The sequence below is a fragment of the Heterodontus francisci genome, chromosome 11, assembly GCF_036365525.1.
Source record: "Heterodontus francisci isolate sHetFra1 chromosome 11, sHetFra1.hap1, whole genome shotgun sequence".
NCBI lineage: Eukaryota > Metazoa > Chordata > Chondrichthyes > Heterodontiformes > Heterodontidae > Heterodontus > Heterodontus francisci.
In genome coordinates, this window is record NC_090381.1 from 104,949,796 (window position 1) to 104,972,771 (window position 22,976).

Genomic DNA, 22,976 nt, shown 5'->3' on the forward strand with positions numbered 1-22,976 from the left:
TAGAATACAAAAACAGGGATGTAATGCTGGAACTGTATAAAATGCTGGTTAGGCGACAGCTTGAGTATTGCATACAGTTCTGGTCACCACATTACAGGAAGGACATAATTGCTTTGGAGAGAGTACAGAGGAGATTTACAAGAATGTTGCCAGGGCTTGAAAGTTGCAGCTATGAGGAAAGATTGGATAGTCTAGGGTTGTTTTCCTTAGAAGAGAGGAGTCTTAGGGGTGACTTAATTGAGGTGTACGAAATTATGAGGGGCCTAGATAGAATGGACATGCTGGACCTGTTTCCCCTAGCGGAGAGGTTAATTACCAGGGGACACAGATTTAAGGTGATTGGTAGAAGGATTAGAGGGGACATGAGGAAAAACTTTTTCACCCAGAGGGTGGTGGGTGTCTGGAATTCACTGCCAGGAATGGTGCTGGAGGCAGAAACCCTCAACTTATTAAAAGATACCTGGACATGCAGCTAAAGAGCAGTAACCGGCAAGGCTATGGACCAGACGCTGGAAGGTGGGATTAGTTTGGGCGGCCAGAGTTTTTTTGGCCGACACGGACACAATGGGCGGTGCCTTTTGAAAAATTGGATGTCTCTCAAAGACTTGCAGCTCTTTTTATAAGTTGCAAGCATTAAATGATTTATGAACTATATTAAAATTGTGCATATCGGATAATGATCTGAATAGAAAACGTTTGCAAGGTACGGGGAAAAGGCAGGGGAGTGGGACTTGATGAGTTGGTCTTGCAGAGAGCCGGCACAGACAAGATGGGCTGAATGGCCTCCTTCTGTGCTGTAACCGTTCTATGATGGTATGATCCACTTGGACCTGGAATCACAGCCTTCATCCCATCTGACATGTCATGCTTAGCCAGCTTCCCACGAGGCCTGCAGGAAACTCATGGAGGTCTGCATCTCCCGAGCGCTTGCCGTAATGTGCCAGGTGCGAAGCCTCACCTGCCATGCACTTAAAAACATTGGTCAGAAAGGAGCTCATGATGCTCACAGCCTTGGAGCAGAGATGGTCTCAGTGGTGGGAGGACCTGCTTCGTACTTTCTAAATGGAGTTCATTCTCCTTTCTCCATGTTTTCCACTTCTTGCCACCCTCTGCTGTGACTTTCCTTATGGTTTCCTTGGCTCCCTTTTTGGGCACTTGTTTCCCAGGTATCATCACCCTCCTTTTCAGACACAGGAAGACTAGACTTAAAAATTAACTCATTGGGTGTGAAGTACTTTGGGATATTTTGCGGGTATAATAAAGTAAACATAACTGCAAGTTATAAGCCAAAGTCAGCCTTGTTCTTTCTTGGGGAAATGTTATTTTCACAAGAGGAAACGGAAAGTGAATCACATGCTACATGATCTAACACTTTCCTTTCTGTAGTGAGTGAAAAATATTCCAATATAACCAAACGCAAAGTGGAACAATTGAGGTAATTTGATGATTTGTCTCTGCTGTGTTCTGAAAGCTCTTTGTGAGATCAAAGAGTGAATGAATTGATTCCTGGCTTTCACTGTCCCTGCAGCTGCAAACAGTACTGGGGCTGCATGGGGTAAAATTCTCTTCACTTTGCCTTTTTATCTTTTAACTTCTGTTATGTTGTCCTTGCTTTTTTTCCTTTCATTTGACAATCAGTCGTCACATTTAATGCACAGCTCATTCTTCTACATTACGATAACCAAAATCATAAATGTGCAATCACTCAAATGGGGATCTAAATTGTACCTCTGTGTTGGGAGACCATGAAGCGATGGCTGGTTACTTTAGATTTTTCAGTATTTTACCCTCTTTGATGCCCTGTTTTCGATGTGTAGCAACATCAGAGATCATTCACAAATAATTCTTCTGGCTGATATTCCTAGAAAAATCATCAAATTGAGATATTTAAGATGATTAAAGACATTTCTATGGTGGTTAGTGAGAAACTAATTCCTCTGGTTGGGGGGGACTCCAGAACAAGGCGGAAATAACCTTAAAATTAAAGTTCAAGGCCATGCAAGGAGCACTTCTTCACACAAAGGGTAGTGGAAATCTGGAACACTCTCTCCCAGAAATGTCAATAGAAAATTTCAAAACAGAGATAGATTTTTGTTAGGCAGGGGGATTTAATGGTTATGGAACCAAGGTGGTTAAGTAGAGCTAAGATACAAATCAGCCATGATCTAATTCAATCGCAGAATACACTCGGGCCGGAGGTGCTGAACAGGTACTCCTGTTCTTAAGTTCCTACAAAAGCCATCAAGTTAACGCAAGAGTCCTCCTCTCCTGAGCAAATTGTTGGAGCTGCGGGCTGACGAGTCCCCGGGTCCTGATGGACTTCATCCTAGGGTTTTAAAGGAAGTGGCTAGTGAGATAGTTGATGCATTGGATTTAATTTTCCAAAATTCCCTAGATTCGGGGAAGGTTCCATTAGATTAGGAAAATGGCCAGTTTGAACTTTATTCAGAAAGGGAGTGAGACAGAAAGCAGGAAACTACTGGCCAGTTAGCTTAACATCTGTCTTAGAGAAAATGTTAGAAGCTCTTATTAAAGACGGTATAGCAGGGCATTTAGAAAAATTCAAGATAATCAGGCAGAGTCAACAAGGTTTTGTGAAAGAGTAATCATGTTTAACCAATTTATTAGAGTTCTTTGAAGAAGTAACATGGGCTGTGGATAAAGGGGAACCTGTGGATGAACTGTACTTAGATTTCCAGAAGGCATTTGATAAGGTGTCACATCAAAGGTTATTGCAGAAAATAAATGCTCCTGGTATAGGGGGTAACATTTTGGCATGGATAGAAGATTGGCTAGCTAACAGAAACCAGATAATAGGCATAAACGGGTAATTTTCTGGTTGGCAAGATGTAACAAGTGGCGTGCCACAGGGATCAATGCTGGGGCCTCAAATTTTAACAATTTATATAAATAACTTAGATGAAGGGATTGAAGGTATGGTTGCTAAATTTGCTGATAATGCAAAGATAGGTAGGAAAGTAAATTGTGAAGAGGACATAAGGAGGCTACAAAGAGATATTGATAGGTTAAATGAGTGGGCAAAGATCTGGCAAATGGAGAAAATGTGTGAAAATGTGAAATTGTCCATTTTGGCAGGAAGAATTGAAGTGATTTATGACCTTAACCTCCTGTAGGGACTAAACTAAATCAGGAGCACATCCCCACAAATCTCCTTTAATCACGTTCAGACCAGACAAATTCTCAGACACTTATTTGGATCCAATGAATTGCACTAGCTTTCCCTCAAAGAAAGAAAACCAACAGAGAATATTACTATCTTTCAGATAGCCTATTTCTACTATTTTATTGCTAAGTCATAAATATCCCAGATGTTATAAGGGCCTGGGAAATTCTCTTCAATAAGTATCTCTCCACTTAAAGAGACAAAGAGAGGGGGTTCTTGTAGTTGTATACAGGATACTACATGAGACGATTTATTAACTTTTATATATTTATTAAAGAATTTAACATGCAATACACTTCTTAAGTGGATAAGTATATCACAATATCAAATATTACTGGAGAGATGTAACACATATTCTTATTCCTAACATAGAATCCAAAAGTTTAACCTTGCTAATGTTACAGCAAAATTATCTTCGAATATCCATAATATCCATCAAAATTTAAAGTAAACTTGTACCTTAAATCCCCAAATAAAGACATGGGATGAGAAGTGTTGTTTGAGAATACAACACCCCTAAAGGTTTGCTTCCAAACCTTGTATTTTTAAACGATTTCTAAGGTGTCATATGACTTTTGCATTAAATGTGGCTTTCCTGTGTTCCTTTTAAAATCCATATCTTTAATTACCATTTTCACTTAATATTTTACTGGACTTTGAAGTTGTGAGCTTTTGTCTGGTTTATAATTGTGTTTATTTTACCTCTCTTGTTCCTGTGAGTACATTCCATTTAATGTTACTTGCCCTTTCCATGGCACTCCAAAGCAACCTCTGGAGCCGACCTGTCTGAACAAACCAAATAAGTTTGTTGCTACCTCTTACCACAGGATATTTCAATGTTTATCTTGCAAGCCTCTGCCAGCAGAGATTTTATTCTAACTGGGACCTTGAAATATTTACCTCTGCCATCTTAAAGAGGAACTTCAGTGAGCTCTGAAAACTAACCATTTATTCAATCTTTAACTCTAAATGCATAATACACTAACTATTTCCAAATTCTACTTAATCAAGCCGATTATACCTATATTCCATTACAGAATAAAAAAGAAGCATATTATCTAAATGGTGAGAGATTGCAGAGCTCTGAGATGCAGAGTGTTACGATGGACGCGGGAGCAATGCACTGTCAATTCAGTCCCATTACTCCACAGGCCATAGCATATCATTAAAGTTTTCCACCTACTGGAAATTTAGCCAAATTAAGCACTTTATTAACCCCCCAGAATAAAACAGACCAAGCCAGGTAGATTTAAACAACAACAAATTAACTATTTATTAATAAACTAAATCTTAAACACTATTGAGATAAACTTATGTCTAAAGACCTTATAACTTCTTATTCCTCCTAACCTTCATGCACACACACCAACTGTGTGGTTCAAAAACCAACTGTTAACTGGTTTTAAAAATTATGTTTTAAAATTAGAGCTGTTTCTTAGGAATAAATAAATAACTAGGGTGTAAGTCTTTGTGGGTTACATTCCTGGTTTGGTGAGGTGTTCCAAAGCTGAACAGTTAGATGTCACTTGAAGTCTCCAGGCGAATTCGACCACTCTTTAATGGATAGACATTCAAAGCACTTTGGTTGCAGCAGGCATCACACAATTCTTTCAACAAGCAGTATAGCAACAGGTCTGTTTGTATTTTAAATTGGCAGTCTTTCAGTAGAAACTTTACTGAAAATTCCAGAACTCCAAGAAACACAAAAAGGCAACAGAAAGTTACTCCTGAGGCAAAGACTTCTTAGAAATTGGAAGTAAAAAGGTATTTGCTACCTCCAACAACACAAAAATTTCCTTTCTTGCTTTTTGTTTCCCTCCTTAGGCAATACACAGCCTGTAGATCAATGTAGATTTTTCTGCTAAGAGAGAGAAATCCTTCCTTCAGTGAGCACGCTTCACTGGTCCCCAGATCAAATTGGTTCTAGCCAGTCTTTACTCATAGTCAACTGATACAATACAGCAGGTGGCCCCCTCTGTCCTGCTGTTGCCTTGGAAACAGGCTTGCTGCTGGCACACTGTGCCCAGAGAATCTAAAAGCTTCTCTCTGCCTTAAAGGTACACAACCCCCCTTAGCTTTTAAGCAGAGGAGAAAGAAAAACACACTTCCATGTCAAGAGGGATCTGGGTGTCCTGGTGTATGAATTGCAAAAAGTTACTATGCAGGTACAGCAAGTAATTAGGAAAGCTAATAGAATGTTATCATTTATTGCGAGGGGAATTGAATACAAAAGTAGCGAGGTTATGCTTCAGTTGTACAGGGCATTGGTGAGACCACATCTGGAGTACTGTGTACAATTCTTTTGGGCCTCCTTATCTCGAGAGACAATGGATACGCGCCTGGAGGTGGTCAGTGGTTTGTGAAGCAGCGCCTGGAGTGGCTATAAAGGCCAATTCTGGAGTGACAGGCTCTTCCACAGGTGCTGCAGAGAAATTTGTTTGTCGGGGCTGTTGCACAGTTGGCTCTCCCCTTGCGCCTCTGTCTTTTTTCCTGCCAACTACTAAGTCTCTTCGAATCGCCACATTTTAGCCCTGTCTTTATGGCTGCCCGCCAGCTCTGGCGAACGCTGGCAACTGACTCCCATGACTTGTGATCAATGTCACAGGATTTCATGTCGCGTTTGCAGATGTCTTTAAAGCAGAGACGTGGACGGCCGGTGGGTCTGATACCAGTGGTGAGCTCGCTGTACAATGTGTCTTTGGGGATCCTGCTATCTTCCATGCGGCTCACATGGCCAAGCCATCTCAAGCGCCGCTGACTCAGTAGTGTGTACAAGCTGGGGATGTTGGCCGCCTCGAGGACTTCTGTGTTGGAGATACGGTCCTGCCACCTGATGCCAAGTATTCTCCGGAGGCAGCTAAGATGGAATGAATTGAGACGTCGCTCTTGGCTGGCATACGTTGTCCAGGCCTCGCTGCCATAGAGCAAGGTACTGAGGACACAGGCTTGATACACTCGGACTTTTGTGTTCCGTGTCAGTGTGCCATTTTCCCACACTCTCTTGGCCAGTCTGGACATAGCAGTGGAAGCCTTACCCATGCGCTTGTTGATTTCTGCATCTAGAGACAGGTTACTGGTGATAGTTGAGCCTAGGTAGGTATCCAATATTGGTCTCCTTATTTAAGGAAGGATGTAAATGCATTGGAAGCAGTTCAGAGAAGGTTTTCTAGCCTAATACTTGGAATGGATGTGTTATCTTATGAGGAAAGGTTCGACAGGCTAGGCTTGTATCTGCTGGAGTTGAGAAGAGTAAGAGACTACTTTATTGAAACATATAAGATTCTGAGGGGTCTTGACAGGGTGGATGTGAAAAGGATATTTTCTCTTGTGGGAGAACCTAGAACTAGGGGTCACTGTTTAAAAATAAGGGGTCACCCATTTAAGACCAAGATGAGGAGAAATGTTTTCTCTGAGAGGGTCGTGAGTCTTTGGAACTCATTTCCTCAAAAGGCAGTAGAAGCAGAGTCTTTAAATATTTTTAAGGCAGAGGTAGATAGATTCTTGATAAGCAAGAGGGTGAAAGGTTATCAGGGTGGGCACGAATGTGGAGTTAAGGTTATAATCAGCTCAACTAAGATTTTGTTGAATGGCAGAGCAGGCTCGAGGGACCGAGTGGCCTACTCCTGCTCCTAATTCGTATGTTCATATGTCCCCACCATCCTCCCCCCTCCCCATGTTCCCGTGTTCCTCCTCTCTACCTGTGCCATGGACCATGGAGATGGGATGAAGGCAGTTAGTTTCCTAGGCCCTGAAATCCTGCCAGAGTTCTCCCAGCCTCGTGCCGTGCCTTTCGTGGAAGTGTCAGATAAAATAGTGCACACTATTTCTCAGGAATTTCTAGCAGCCTCCCGCTTAAGTTACAATGGGAGATGAGGAGGGACCATACGAAATTTCAGGGCCCTAGTTTTTAATCATATATATCATGAGCTGGACATTAATATGTGGATTAGAGTCACAGAATCTTATAGCACAGAAGGAGGCCATTCAGCCCATCATGTCTGTGCAAGCTCTTTGATGGAGCTACCCAATTAGTACTACTTGACATAGTTCTGCAAATGTTCTCCCCTTCAAGTATTTATCCAATTCCCTTTTAAATGTTACTATTGAATCTACTTCCAACACTCTTTCAGGCAGTGCTTTCTAGATCATAACAACGCACTGCATTAAAAAACAGTTTCCTCATTTCCCCTCTGACTCTTTTGCCAATTGTCTTAAATCTACCTCCCTTCCGTCAGTGGGAACAATTTCTCCTTATTTACTCTATGAAAACCCTTCATGTTTTTGAATCTGCCTTTGAATTTCTCTGCTCTAGAGTAGCTTGAGTTGGCCTAATGTTCTGTTACCTTCCTCTTGCATTGTGGAGAAGCACTGCAACGCCCAATTATAACAAGTGCACCACCGCGCCGTGCCAATCCATGCCATTGTTTTCATTTCCAGATGCTTGGTACACAGCTATTCACTCCACACTGATACAACTGTGGCTCAGTGCTGGAACTCTTGCCTCTGAATCAGAAAATTGTGAGTTTAAAGTCCCAGTCCAAAAACCTGAGTACATAATCTAGGCTGACTCGCCAGGGCAGTATTGAGGGAATTCTGCACGGTTGGAGGTGCCATCTTTTGGATGAGATGTTAAACGGAGTGGTGATTCATCTTGTAGTTTTCCTTGTCTTTCCTTTGTCACTTCTCCACTCTAAATGGCTTTCATCCCACCCTATCAGGGCACTGTGTGTTACCAGTCCGACACCGTCACGCCATCTTTCAAAAAAATTAGTTCATGGGATGTGAGCATCGCTGGCTAGGTCAGCATTTATTGCCCATTCCTAATTGCCCTTGAGAAGGTGGTGGTGAGCAGCCTTCTTGAACGGCTGCAGTCCATGTGGTGTAGGTACACCAGTATTGTTACGGAAGGAATTCCAGGATTTTGACCCAGCAACAGTGAAGGAATGGCAATATAGTTCCAAGCTAGCTCTGAAATACCCACCCTAAACCTCTCCACTTCTCTACCTCTGTCCTCCTTTAAGACCCTCCTTAAAACCTATATCTTGAACCAAGCTTTTGGTCACTGATATTAAAGTTTCATTCTTTAGCTTAATGTCAATTTTTTATGCCTGATTATGCTCCTGTGAAGTGCCTTGTGACATTTTACTATGTTGAAGGCACCATATAAATGCATGTTGTTGTTATTTTGCACAGTTGCTTCAGTATTCCTGCCCATGCTCTGAATCTGGTCTGAAACGTAAAGAAGGTGAATTCAGACCAGCATAAAACTCACTATGTTTCAGAGTGCGAGATATCCCAAATGTAAAATAAATAAAAGGAATTATACTCTGGAGCCCTAAGGTAGTAAATGTTTCCCTTTCCAAAAGTGTTTATTTCCTCTGAGATCTGGTGGCTCACGACAATAGAACTGTTTTTTTTTAACTACCTAGAGGATAACTAACAATGCTTTTATGTCATTACTTAATTTAAGGTTTTGCTTAGCAGGCTGTTTAAATCTGAATTATTTAGCACTGAGGGAAGCTGTTTGCAATATCCTGGCAGAGAATCTTGTCTTGAGAAAAGGGTTGGGCCTTTTCTTGACCAGAGGCAATGCTTTGGTGCATGCTTATACAATAGTAGGCCCTTTGTTCAATAAGTGGGTGACAGCATCATGGAATGCAGTGAAAGCTGCAGGACTATTCTTTCCCACCCATCAGTGAGAAAATCAAGTGAAGAGCCAAGGTTCCATACTGCAGGACATCACTGAGACTGGGAGAGTAATAGAGACAACAAGGTGATGCAAAGCTCAGGCTTTAAAAGCCCACACCTTGTGGAAGGGAGAAAAGACTGAGGAAAGGAGTGCCACGATGTCGAGATTCGGGGAAAGGAGAAGTTAGGGTGTAGTGTGATGATACCTTAATTTGGACGCAGTTATTCACGCTTTGGAGTGAATGGGCATCTAACAAGAAATTGACACTTAGAAAGACCAAGAAAATTCAGGGCTAGGATGTAAACAAAGAGACTTTGACATTATTCTCGAATTCTTTCCGTGTCTGGTGGATATTGTAGCATATTTTTACTCTCTTATTTATTTTTAACATTCATTATATTTTATTATTATGTGTCAGCTGTGGCTCAGTGGGTAGCAATCTCACCTCAGAGTCAGAAAGTAGTGAGTTCACAAAAAATCGAGGCTGACACTCCAGTGCCGTACTAAGGGAGTGGCCCACCGTTGGAGGTGCCATATTTTGGATGAAACGTTAAACCAAGTCTCCGTCTGCCCTCTCAGGTGGGCAGAAAAGACTCCATGGCATTATTTCAAAGAAGAGCTGGGGAGTTATCCCCGGTGTCCTGGCCAATATTTAACCTTCGACCAACACCACATAAGCAGAATATCTGGTCATTATCATATTACCGTTTGTAGGAGCTTCTTGGGCTGGATTTAATTCCCAGCCCGACGTTAGGTTTTGTGGCGGGGGTGGGTTAGGGTGGGATGGGGGGGCCGGAGAATCAGAGCAGTAGCGGCCGCCATGGAGCCTGATGCTGGGATTGCCAGGCCCGATCTTCCTAGCAGCAGTGAAACTCCATGGCGGCACCTCTGTCACTCTGTGATGGGACCCTACTTTAAATATATAAAATATCTCTCAGCATAAATTTAAATTTAATTTCCCACAATCTTACCATCAGTTCCCAATCTTGAGCACGTCGTGGGGCACTCAGGCGCCTTCACTTTCCCGCCCAGGAGAAGCTGGCACCAGCAAGGTGGGGAAGGGGTCAACTCTGCTGATTTGTATGGGGAAGGGGAGAAGGGGTCAACTTTGCATTATGTTGAACTGTTTAAAGGGCCGGCAGGCTTTTAAAAATGGTGCCAGCACCTGCTCCTGCATCTGGTGATACCGTGAACAGCATCACCAATGCCGCTACCACCACGTGATTTGGGGAGGATGACCACTGTCAATATGTTAAGTGGCTGCCCGCCACGTAATCGCGGCAGTGCGGGTCCCGTGTGGGGCGACCGCCGCTTTCCACACCCGCTGCCGCTCCCGGTGGCAGGACAACAAGATCCAGCCTGTTGTGTGCAAATTCTACATTTCCTACATAACAACAGTGACTACATTGCAAAGGTACTTCATTGGCTGTAAAGCGCTTTGGGACATCTGGTGGTTGTGAAAGGTGCAACATAAATGCAAGTCTTTCTTTTTCCCTCTTAGCACGTATGAAAATGTTCTGTATGAAACTTGTTGACTGATATCTGCAAATGGTGCAAGGTGTATCAAAGCATCTCTGAAGGGGAGGGGACTTTCAATCCGATCTTCCCACCTCAGGAAGTGAAGAGCTTGGCATTGTCTCACCCACCAGCTGCTGGCTCCATTTCAACTCTCACCACCACAAGAGAGCTCCTTGGCCATTTTACATCTCTCCTGACTCCTTTTCATTTAGATAGATAATGGACAGCTGATCCAATATCATCCGATTTATGCAGTACCCAAAGTCAAAATTACCCCACAGGCTTTTGAGGGTAAATATTCAACAGGCCTGGGCATCAAACCGTCATCGTGAATCACGTGACCTCCATGGCCTCGCCCCTCCCTATTTCCGAAATCTCTTCCAGCCCTCCAACCCTCCAAGAAAATGCACTCCTCCAATTCTGGCATCTTTGGCATCCCTGATCTTAATCGCTCCACCATTGGTGGCCCCGCTTTCTGCTGCATAGGCCCTAAGCCCAGGAGTTCCCTCTCTAAACCTCTCTGCCTTTCTACCTCTCGCTCCTTCTTTAAGACACTCCTGAAAACCCACCTCCTTGAGCAAGCATTTGATCATCTGTCCTACTGTCTCCTTACATGGTTGGGTGTCCAATTTTACTTGATAACGCTCCTGTGACGTGCTTTGGGATGTTTTACCATGTTGTAGGCATGTGTAAATGCAAGCTGTTGTCGTTATAAAAACCAGCCCAATTTCAATTTCAATTCAAACTGCAACGTCGGCCTTGTTTCCAAAGTGGCAAGGTGAAAATCTACTCCTTCCTTGTCTTGTTTGTTTTATAATCTTGCAGAACGGCTCACTCAGATTGGTTTGCAATCCTAACTCTTAACTTCTTCCTTAATTCCCCCAGTAATAAAGTCAGTCAATGCACTGTGTGGTGAGGTAATAAACATCATAGAACAGAAGGTTTGAGCATCAGTCAATGATTAAGTTCATTGACCTCATCCAGGGAAGTATATAGGGCACTCCACTTGACCTCAGTGTTGAGGGTCCTGATCATTATCTACTGATCATGGTTGAAAAGCAAGACTGTCTATTGAGACCACTGTATAAGCCAATGAGTTGGAGGTGGGGTGGAATTTACAGCAGGTCTCACAGCAAACTTACAGTCTGCCTTGCAGAAAAGTTCCCCTCCAAGTCAAACGTCATCCTGACTTAGATCTGTATCGCCAGTTCTTCACTGTCACTGGGTCAAAAACCTGGAACTCGCTTCAAAACATCACAAATGTATTGCAGCAGTTCAAGAAGGTGGCTCAGCAAAATCTACTCAAGGACAATTAGGGATGGGCAACAAATGCTTGCCTTGCCAGTGACACTCACATCCCATGAAAGAATAAAATAAAAACAAAGTTTATTTCCTCAGCAAACAAAAAACAGAGTCTACTTAAACAATACAATAATGCAGGCAGTCCACAGAATCTATAGTAACATCTCCCAATAAATGCAGGGCAATTTCTCCATCAAAATGCAGCAAATGGAGGATAATTACATAACACAAATCCCAATTACTTTCAGCTTGCGATCTCTAGCTGTGATTGACAGGGGCAATTATTCAATCATCTCCATTCTGGCTGAGAATAGTAGTGTCACTATAAGGAGCCATTAAAAGTGGAGTTACATGAATACTGGGAAGGACAGGATGAGATTAATTTGCACTGCCCTCCAGAGCGGAATAGCCCACCAACACTCAGCATTCAGGCTTGCATGCGAAGAATGAGCAGTTTGAATAGGCAGCAAGGGGCTGCGGAACACAGCATCTTCAGAAAAGGAGACTGGGGGAGGGGGAAAGGGGAGGTCAGGGTGGCGAGGGGTTAATTGAACTTCAGCCGCACAACACAAGAGGCTCTTTTATACAAGTAGAGTTACACCCTGTGAGGAATCATCCGCAGAATAAAACCACAAGCGCATCTGGAGGGATAGATTCAGAGAAACAGCAGACTGCACCCAACAGGACAAAGCTCAATCCATTTGAAAAGTGTCACTGCAGGTATTTCTTTAGGCAACGTGACTGATTCAAATCAAACAAACACCACTGCTGTGGTGTTATCAGAGCTAATTGAACACAATTGCCTCACAAAAGAAGTATTTTCATCCAAAGACTTGGCCAAGTCAAGCGGCCTTAAAGAAATAGAGGAAGTGCTGGCAACTTTGAGTTGCTCAAGAGGTGGATGAATTGAGAAAGAAGAAGACAATATTTGCATTTATAAAGTGCATCACCTTATCTGTGAGAAGTACCTCGATGCATTTTGCGCACAGTAAAATGCTGGGACTATGGAGGTAAATGCAAGCAGATAGCAAGATCCCACAAGCAATAATCAAAGTAAACTAATTCAGCAGGGGGATGGGAACCTAAATTGTAGTTCCAGTGTGCCGGATGTTGAGAGTAGTGAGATCAGGGATAAGGTGATAAGGACACAAGAGGGCACTGGCAAGCAAGAGCTTGGTTTAAAATGTGTCTACTTCAACGCCAGGAGCATCCGGAATAAGGTGGGTGAGCTTGCAGCATGGGTTGGGACCTGGGATCTCGATGTTGTGGCCATTTCAGAGACATGGGTAGAGCAGGGACAGTAATGGATGTTGCGGGTTCCGGGATTTAGATGTTTCACTAAGAACAGAGAAGAGGGTAAAAGTGGGGGGGGTGTGGCATTGTTAATCAAGGAAAGTATTACAGCGGCAGAAAGGACGTTTGAGGACTCGCCTACTGAGGTAGTCTGGACCGAGGTTAGAAACAGGAGAGGAGAGGTCACCCTGTTGGGAGTTTTCTATAGACCTCCAAATAGTTCCAGAGATGTAGAGGAAAGGATAGCAAAGATGATTCTTGACAGGAGCGAGAGTAACAGGGTAGTGGTTATGGGGGACTTTAACTTTCCAAATATTGACTGGAAATACTATAGTTCGAGTACTTTAGATGGGTGTGTTTTTGTCCAGTGTGTGCAGGAGGGTTTTCTGACACAGTATGTCGACAGGCCAACCAGGGGCGATGCCACATTGGATTTGGTACTGGGTAATGAACCCGGCCAGGTGTTAGATTTAGAAGTTGGTGAGCACTTTGGTGATAGTGATCACAATTCGGTTAGGTTTACCTTAGCGATGGGCAGGGACAGGCATATACAGCAGGGCAAGAATTATAGCTGTGGGAAAGGAAATTATGATGCGATTAGGCAAGATTTAGGATGCGTAGGATGGGGAAGTAAACTGCAGGGGTTGGGCACAATCGAAATGTGGAGCTTATTCAAGGAGCAGCTACTGCGTGTCCTTGATAAGTATGTACCTGTCAGGCAGGGAGGAAGTTGTCGAGCGAGGGAGCCGTGGTTTATTAAAGAAGTTGAAGAGCTTGTCAAGAGGAAGAAGAAGGCTTATGTTAGGATGAGACGTGAAGGCTCAGTTAGGGCGCTTGAGAGTTACAAGCTAGCCAGGAAGGATCTAAAGGGAGAGATAAGAAGAGCAAGGAGAGGACACGAGAAGTCATTGGCGGATAGGATCAAAGAAAACCCTAAGGCTTTCTATAGGTATATCAGGAATAAAAGAATGACTAGAGATAGGTTAGGGCCAATCAAGGATAGTAGTGGGAAGTTGTGTGTGGAATCGGAGGAGATAGGGGAAGTGTTAAATGAATATTTTTCGTCAGTATTTACAGTGGAGAAAGAAAATGTTGTCGAGGAGAATACTGAGATACAGACTACTAGGCTAGATGGGATTGAGGTTCACAAGGAGGAGGTGTTAGCAATTTTGGAAAGTGTGAAAATAGACAAGTCCCCTGGGCCAGATGGGATTTATCCTAGGATTCTCTGGGAAGCCGGGGAGGAGATTGCAGAGCCTTTGTCCTTGATTTTTATGTCGTCATTGTCGACAGGAATAGTGCCGGAAGACTGGAGGATAGCAAATGTTGTCCCCTTGTTCAAGAAGGGGAGTATAGACAGCCCTGGTAATTATAGACCTGTGAGCCTTACTTCGGTTGTGGGTAAAATGTTGGAAAAGGTTATAAGAGATAGGATTTATAATCATCTTGAAAAGAATAAGTTCATTAGAGATAGTCAGCACGGTTTTGTGAAGGGAAGGTCGTGCCTCACAAACCTTATTGAGTTTTTTGACAAGGTGACCAAACAGGTGGATGAGGGTAAAGCCGTGGATGTGGTCTATATGGATTTCAGTAAGGCGTTTGATAAAGTTCCCCACGGTAGGCTATTGCAGAAAATACAGAAGTATGGGATTGAAGATGAATTAGTGCTTTGGATCAGAAATTGGCTAGCTGAAAGAAGACAGAGGGTGGTGGTTGATGGTAAATGTTCATCCTGGAGTATAGTTTCTAGTGGTGTACCGCAAGGATCTGTTTTGGGGCCACTGCTGTTTGTAATTTTTATAAATGACCTGGATGAGGGTGTAGAAGGGTGGGTTAGTAAATTTGCGGATGACACGAAGGTCGGTGGAGTTGTGGATAGTGCCGAAGGATGTTGTAGGGTACAGAGGGACATAGATAGGCTGCAGAGCTGGGCTGAGAGATGGCAAATGGAGTTTAATGCGGAAAAGTGTGAGGTGATTCACTTCGGAAGGAGTAACAGGATTGCAGAATACTGGGCTAATGGGAAGATTCTTGGTAGTGTAGATGAGCAGAGAGATCTTGGTGTCCATGTACATAAATCCCTGAAAGTTGCCACCCAGGTTAATAGAGCTGCTAAGAAGGCATATGGTGTGTTAGCTTTTATTAGAAGGGGGATCGAGTTTAGGAGCCACGAGGTCATGCTGCAGCTGTACAGAACTCTGGTGCGGCCGCACCTGGAGTATTGCGTGCAGTTCTGGTCACCGCATTATAGGAAGGATGTGGAAACTTTGGAAAAGGTGCAGAGGAGATTTACTGGGATGTTGCCTGGTATGGAGGGAAGGTCTTACGAGGAAAGGCTGAGGGACTTGAGGTTGTTTTCGTTAGAGAGAAGGAGGAGAAGAGGTGACTTAATAGAAACATATAAGATAATCAGAGGGTTGGACAGGGTGGATAGTGAGAGCCTTTTTCCTCGGATGGTGATGGCAAACACGAGGGGACATAGCTTTAAGTTGAGGGGTGATAGATATAGGACAGATGTCAGAGGTAGTTTCTTTACACAGAGAATAGTAGGGGCGTGGAACGCCTTGCCTGCAACAGTAGTAGACTCGCCAACTTTAAGGGCATTTAAGTGGTCATTGGATAGACATATGGATGAAAATGGAATAGTGTAGGTCAGATGGTTTCACAGGTCGGCGCAACATCGAGGGCTGAAGGGCCTGTACTGCGCTGTAATGTTCGATGTTCTATGTTAAATGAGTGAGCAGATAATCTGTTTCTGCTGTTGGTTGAGGGAGGACTGTTAGTCAGCACAGCAGAGAATCCCATTGCTTCTTTTCGAATAGGGTCATGGGATCTTTAACATCCAGCTGACCCCTGGCACAGATAGGCATGGCCTAATTTCTGTTAGGACACCACTCTCACATGCTGGAGTAATACTGGGATGATGTGACAAAGTTCTCAAATGAAACCTTGAAGTTGCCATGCTCTGACACAGAGGTAAGAGTGCTTCTAATCGAGCCAAACTGACACTTAGTTATTAACTGCTTTGATAGAAATCTTTTCCATGTATCCAATGCTCCGTGGGGAAAAAGTAAAACCCTTTCAACCTCCACTCTTGCCACAGGCTTCCCAGTTTAGTACTCATGTTTTGCACCAGGGTTGGAGATAGATGACCTAATTACATTTAAATTCTCCATGCCCTTCAGCAGTGGAAAAGCCCAGATCATATCCTCTTTCAAGTTTAATTCTGTCAACCTCTGCTCCTCACGTATGGATTTGAGGCCTTTAATCAGCTTTGTTGTTCTTTTTTTATACCCGCAGCAATATATCAATACATTCAGAAGGTAGCGTGCACAAAATTGTAAACATTTCCTTCCCAATTAATCCCAGTAAGTTGAAATTATAAAATCGTAGAATCAATTATACAGCACAGAAGGAGGTCACTTGGGCCATTGGATTTGTGCTGGCTCGTTTAAAGACCTATTCAATTAGTCCCACTCCCCTGCTCTTTTCCCCCATAGTCCTGCATATCCCATAAAGCTATTTATCCGATTCCCTTTTCAAAAGTGCTATTGAATCTGCTTCTACCACCCTTTCAGGCAACGCATTCCAAATCATAACAACTTGCTGTGTTAACAAAAAAAATCTCATCTCCCCTCTGGTTCTTTTTCCAATTACCTTAAATCTGTCCTCTGGTCACCAAACTTTCTGCCACTGGAAACAGTTTCTCCTTATTACTCTATCAAAACCCCTCACTTCCATTAAATCTCCCCTTAACTTTCTGCCCTCAGGAGAATAACACCAGTTTCTCTAGTCTCTCTGTGTAACTGAGAAAATACAAAATAGTCCTCCAAACAAATGTGCAAACAGCTTCATTAGTCTTGCAATCTATATATCTGAAGAATGGTCGTCGATCTGAATCATGAACTCTGTTTCTCTCTTTTCAGATGCTGCCTGACCCACTAAGTATTTCCAGAATTTTCTGTTTTTATTTTATGTATGTAAAGAAGTGAGTTACGCAGGCAATGGCAATAGTTGGGAAATGAAGAGTGTGTATTCTTTTCACAGAATCACAGAATTATTACTGCACATCCTTCCTTTTCAGATAACAGTCTTATTCCCTTTTGAATGCCTCAATTGAACCTGCCTCCGCCACACTCTCAGGCAGCGCATTCCAGACCTTAACCGCTCGCTGTGTGTGAAAGTTTTTCCCCATGTCGCCATTGCTTCTTTTGCCAATTACCTTAACTCTGTGCCTTCTCAATCTTGATCCTTTCATGAGTGGAAACAGTTTCACCCTATCTATTCTGTCCACACCCCTCATCCCCTCATGATTTTGAATACCTCCATCAAATCTCCTCTCAATCTTCTCTTCTCCAAGGAGAACATCCCCTTTTCTCCAATCTATCTGCATAAATAATGTTCCTCGTCCCCGGAACTATCCTTGTGCATCTTTTCTACACAGTCTCTAATGCCTTCACATCTTTCGCAAAGTGCAGCATCCAGAACTGGACAGAATACTCCAGTTGAGGCCGAAACAGTGTTTTATACAAGTTTAACATAACCTCCTTGCTCTTGTATTCTATGCCCCTATTAGAACAGCCTAGGATACTGTATGCTTTATTAAGCAATCTCTGAACCTGTCCTGCCACCTTCAATGCCGTTGTTAAACTACTATCAATAACCCTACCACTATTAATAAACCTTATTACGATTAACAAACCTTTCCATGACCAATAACCCTTACCAATAGTAATAATCTAAATAATAATAATAAACCTTAGCAATTAATAAAAGAGAAGACTCACCAGCGACTCAATTGTTACATCTGATTAATACCTAATATTTTTTATGTTATTAAACTGGAGGGAGTCGGGAGAGGCAGTGACAGTAGTGATTACCTGGAGGGAGTCGGGAGAGGCAGTAACAGTAGTGATTACCTGGAGGGAGTCGGGAGAGGCAGTGACAGTAGTGATTATCTGGAGGGAGTCGGGAGAGGCAGTAACAGTAGTGATTATCTGGAGGGAGTCGGGAGAGGCAGTAACAGTAGTGATTACCTGGAGGGAGTCGGGAGAGGCAGTGACAGTAGTGATTACCTGGAGGGAGTCGGGAGAGGCAGTGACAGTAGTGATTACCTGGAGGGAGTCGGGAGAGGCAGTGACAGTAGTGATTACCTGGAGGGAGTCGGGAGAGGCAGTGACAGCAGTGATTACCTGGAGGGAGTCGGGAGAGGCAGTGACAGTAGTGATTACCTGGAGGGAGTCGGGAGAGGCAGTGACAGTAGTGATTACCTGGAGGGAGTCGGGAGAGGCAGTGACAGTAGTGATTACCTGGAGGGAGTCGGGAGAGGCAGTGACAGTAGTGATTACCTGGAGGGAGTCGGGAGAGGCAGTGACAGTAGTGATTACCTGGAGGGAGTCGGGAGAGGCAGTGACAGTAGTGATTACCTGGAGGGAGTCTGGAGAGGCAGTGACAGTAGTGATTACCTGGAGGGAGTCGGGAGAGGCAGTGACAGTAGTGATTATCTGGAGGGAGTCGGGAGAGGCAGTGACAGTAGTGATTACCTGGAGGGAGTCTGGAGAGGCAGTGACAGTAGTGATTATCTGGAGGGAGTCGGCAGAGGCAGTGACAGAAGTGATTATCTGGAGGGAGTCGGGAGAGGCAGTGACAGTAGTGATTACCTGGAGGGAGTCGGGAGAGGCAGTGACAGTAGTGATTACCTGGAGGGAGTCTGGAGAGGCAGTGACAGTAGTGATTATCTGGAGGGAGTCGGGAGAGGCAGTGACAGTAGTGATTACCTGGAGGAAGTCGGCAGAGGCAGTGACAGTAGTGATTACCTGGAGGGAGTCGGGAGAGGCAGTGACAGTAGAGATTACCTGGAGGAAGTCGGCAGAGGCAGTGACAGTAGTGATTACCTGGAGGGAGTCGGGAGAGGCAGTGACAGTAGTGATTACCTGGAGGGAGTCGGGAGAGGCAGTGACAGTAGTGATTATCTGGAGGGAGTCTTAAGAGGCAGTGACAGTAGTGATTACCTGGAGGGAGTCGGGAGAGGCAGTGACAGTAGTGATTACCTGGAGGGAGTCGGGAGAGGCAGTGACAGTAGTGATTATCTGGAGGGAGTCGGGAGAGGCAGTGACAGTAGTGATTATCTGGAGGGAGTCTTAAGAGGCAGTGACAGTAGTGATTACCTGGAGGGAGGAGGGAGAGGCAGTGACAGTAGTGATTACCTGGAGGAAGTCGGGAGAGGCAGTGACAGTAGTGATTACCTGGAGGAAGTCGGCAGAGGCAGTGACAGTAGTGATTACCTGGAGGGAGTCGGGAGAGGCAGTGACAGTAGTGATTACCTGGAGGGAGTCGGGAGAGGCAGTGACAGTAGTGATTATCTGGAGGGAGTCTTAAGAGGCAGTGACAGTAGTGATTACCTGGAGGGAGTCGGGAGAGGCAGTGACAGTAGTGATTACCTGGAGGGAGTCGGGAGAGGCAGTGACAGTAGTGATTACCTGGAGGGAGTCGGGAGAGGCAGTGACAGTAGTGATTATCTGGAGGGAGTCTTAAGAGGCAGTGACAGTAGTGATTACCTGGAGGGAGTCGGGAGAGGCAGTGACAGTAGTGATTACCTGGAGGGAGTCGGGAGAGGCAGTGACAGTAGTGATTATCTGGAGGGAGTCTTAAGAGGCAGTGACAGTAGTGATTATCAGGAGGGAGTCGGGAGAGGCAGTAACAGTAGTGATTATCTGGAGGGAGTCGGCAGAGGCAGTGTCAGTAGAGATTACCTGGAGGGAGTCGGGAGAGGCAGTGACAGTAGTGATTACCTGGAGGAAGTCGGGAGAGGCAGTGACAGTAGTGATTACCTGGAGGGAGTCTGGAGAGGCAGTGACAGTAGTGATTATCTGGAGGGAGTCGGGAGAGGCAGTGACAGTAGTGATTACATGGAGGGAGTCGGGAGAGGCAGTGACAGTAGTGATTATCTGGAGGGAGTCTGGAGAGGCAGTGACAGTAGTGATTGTCTGGAGGGAGTCGGGAGAGGCAGTGACAGTAGTGATTACCTGGAGATGGTCTGGAGAGGCAGTGACAGTAGTGATTATCTGGAGGGAGTCTGGAGAGGCAGTGACAGTAGTGATTATCTGGAGGGAGTCTGGAAAGGCAGTGACAGTCGTGATTATCTGGAGGGAGTCGGGAGAGGCAGTGAAAGTAGAGATTACCTGAAGGGAGTCGGGAGAGGCAGTGACAGTAGTGATTATCTGGAGGGAGTCTGGAGAGGCAGTGACAGTAGTGATTATCTGGAGGGAGTCGGGAGAGGCAGTGACTGTAGTGATTATCCGGAGGGAGTTGGAGAGGCAGTGACAGTAGTGATTATCTGGAGGGAGTCGGGAGAGGCAGTGACAGCAGTCATTACCTGGAGGGAGTCGGGAGAGGCAGTGACAGTAGTGATTACCTGGAGGGAGTCGGGAGTGGCAGTGACAGTTGTGATTATCCAGAGGGAGTCGGGAGAGGCAGTGACAGCAGTGATTGTCTGGAGGGAGTCGGCAGAGGCAGTGACAGTAGTGATTATCTGGAGGGAGTCTGGAGAGGCAGTGACAGTAGTGATTGTCTGGAGGGAGTCAGGAGAGGCAGTGACAGCAGTGATTATCTGGAGGGAGTCGGGAGAGGCAGTGACAGTAGTGATTATCTGGAGGGAGTCGGGAGAGGCAGTGACAGTAGTGATTATCTGGAGGGAGTCGGGAGAGGCAGTGACAGTAGTGATTATCTGGAGGGAGTCGGGAGAGACAGTGACAGTAGTGATTATCTGGAGGGAGTCTGGAGAGGCAGTGACAGTAGTGATTATCTGGAGGGAGTCGTGAGAGGCAGTGACAGTAGTGATTATCTGGACGGAGTCTGGAGAGGCAGTGACAGTAGTGATTATCTGGAGGGAGTCGGGAGAGGCAGTGACAGTAGTGATTATCTGGAGGGAGTCGGGAGAGGCAGTGACAGTAGTGATTATCTGGAGGGAGTCGTGAGAGGCAGTGACAGTAGTGATTATCTGGAGGGAGTCTGGAGAGGCAGTGACAGTAGTGATAATCTGGAGGGAGTCGGGAGAGACAGTGACGGTAGTGATTATTTGGAGGGAGTCTGGAGAGGCAGTGACAGTAGTGATTGTCTGGAGGGAGTCGGCAGAGGCAGTGTCAGCAGTGATTACCTGGAGGGAGTCGGGAGAGGCAGTGACAGTAGTGATTATCTGGAGGGAGTCTGAAGAGGCAGTGACAGTTGTGATTACCTGGAGGGAGTCTGGAGAGGCAGTGACAGCAGTGATTACCTGGAGGGAGTCGGGAGAGGCAGTGACAGTAGTGATTATCTGGAGGGAGTCGGGAGAGGCAGTGACAGTAGTGATTATCTGGAGGGAGTCGGGAGAGGCAGTGACAGTAGTGATTATCTGGAGGGAGTCGGGAGAGGCAGTGACAGCAGTCATTACCTGGAGGGAGTCGGGAGAGGCAGTGACAGTAGTGATTACCTGGAGGGAGTCGGGAGAGGCAGTGACAGTGGTGATTATCTGGAGGGAGTCTGAAGAGGCAATGACAGTAGTGATTATCTGGAGGGAGTCGGGAGAGACAGTGACGGTAGTGATTATCTGGAGGGAGTCGGGAGAGGCAGTGACAGTAGTGATTATCTGGAGGGAGTCGGGAGAGGCAGTGACAGTAGTGATTACCTGGAGGGAGTCGGGAGAGGCAGTGACAGTAGTGATTATCTGGAGGGAGTCTGAAGAGGCAGTGACAGTTGTGATTATCTGGAGGGAGTCTGGAGAGGCAGTGACAGCAGTGATTACCTGGAGGGAGTCGGGAGAGGCAGTGACAGTAGTGATTATCTGGAGGGAGTCGGGAGAGGCAGTGACAGCAGTGATTACCTAGAGGGAGTCGGGAGAGGCAGTGACAGTAGTGATTACCTGGAGGGAGTCGGGAGAGGCAGTGACAGTGGTGATTATCTGGAGGGAGTCTGAAGAGGCAATGACAGTAGTGATTATCTGGAGGGAGTCGGGAGAGACAGTGACGGTAGTGATTATCTGGAGGGAGTCGGGAGAGGCAGTGACAGTAGTGATTATCTGGAGGGAGTCGGGAGAGGCAGTGACAGTAGTGATTATCTGGAGGGAGTCGGGAGAGGCAGTGACAGCAGTGATTATCTGGAGGGAGTCGGGAGAGGCAGTGACAGCAGTGATTATCTGGAGGGAGTCGGCAGAGGCAGTGACAGTAGTGATTACCTGGAGGGAGTCGGGAGTGGCAGTGACAGTTGTGATTATCCAGAGGGAGTCGGGAGAGGCAGTGACAGTAGTGATTATCTGGAGGGAGTCGGGAGAGGCAGTGACAGCAGTCATTACCTGGAGGGAGTCGGGTGAGGCAGTGACAGTAGTGATTATCTGGAGGGAGTCAGGAGAGGCAGTGACAGTAGTGATTATCTGGAGGGAGTCTGGAGAGGCAGTGACAGTAGTGATTGTCTGGAGGGAGTCGGGAGAGGCAGTGACAGCAGTGATTATCTGGAGGGAGTCGGGAGAGGCAGTGACAGTAGTGATTATCTGGAGGGAGTCGGGAGAGACAGTGACAGTAGTGATTATCTGGAGGGAGTCTGGAGAGGCAGTGACAGTAGTGATTATCTGGAGGGAGTCGGGAGAGGCAGTGACAGTAGTGATTATCTGGAGGGAGTCGGGAGAGGCAGTGACAGTAGTGATTATCTGGACGGAGTCTGGAGAGGCAGTGACAGTAGTGATTATCTGGAGGGAGTCGGGAGAGGCAGTGACAGTCGTGATTATCTGGAGGGAGTCGGGAGAGGCAGTGACAGTAGTGATTATCTGGAGGGAGTCGTGAGAGGCAGTGACAGTAGTGATTATCTGGAGGGAGTCTGGAGAGGCAGTGACAGTAGTGATAATCTGGAGGGAGTCGGGAGAGACAGTGACGGTAGTGATTATCTGGAGGGAGTCTGGAGAGGCAGTGACAGTAGTGATTGTCTGGAGGGAGTCGGCAGAGGCAATGTCAGCAGTGATTACCT

At 45.4% G+C, this 22,976-nt stretch overlaps 1 protein-coding gene across 1 annotated transcript in view; it reads right to left on the reverse strand.

The window, feature by feature from the left end:
• Positions 1-1,069: 1,069 nt before the first annotated feature.
• LOC137375064 (mucin-2-like) overlaps positions 1,070-22,976 on the reverse strand; it is a 44,006-nt gene continuing 22,099 nt past the window's right edge. The window contains exons 19-27 of the mRNA XM_068041692.1: positions 22,195-22,272; positions 21,883-22,038; positions 21,454-21,609; positions 20,362-20,556; positions 20,012-20,245; positions 18,764-18,919; positions 17,713-17,725; positions 10,961-11,091; positions 1,070-1,180 (exon numbers count right to left, since the gene is read on the reverse strand). Of these exons, the coding sequence (XP_067897793.1) occupies positions 1,070-1,180; positions 10,961-11,091; positions 17,713-17,725; positions 18,764-18,919; positions 20,012-20,245; positions 20,362-20,556; positions 21,454-21,609; positions 21,883-22,038; positions 22,195-22,272 (1,230 nt within the window). The remainder of the gene's footprint in view (positions 1,181-10,960; positions 11,092-17,712; positions 17,726-18,763; positions 18,920-20,011; positions 20,246-20,361; positions 20,557-21,453; positions 21,610-21,882; positions 22,039-22,194; positions 22,273-22,976) is intronic.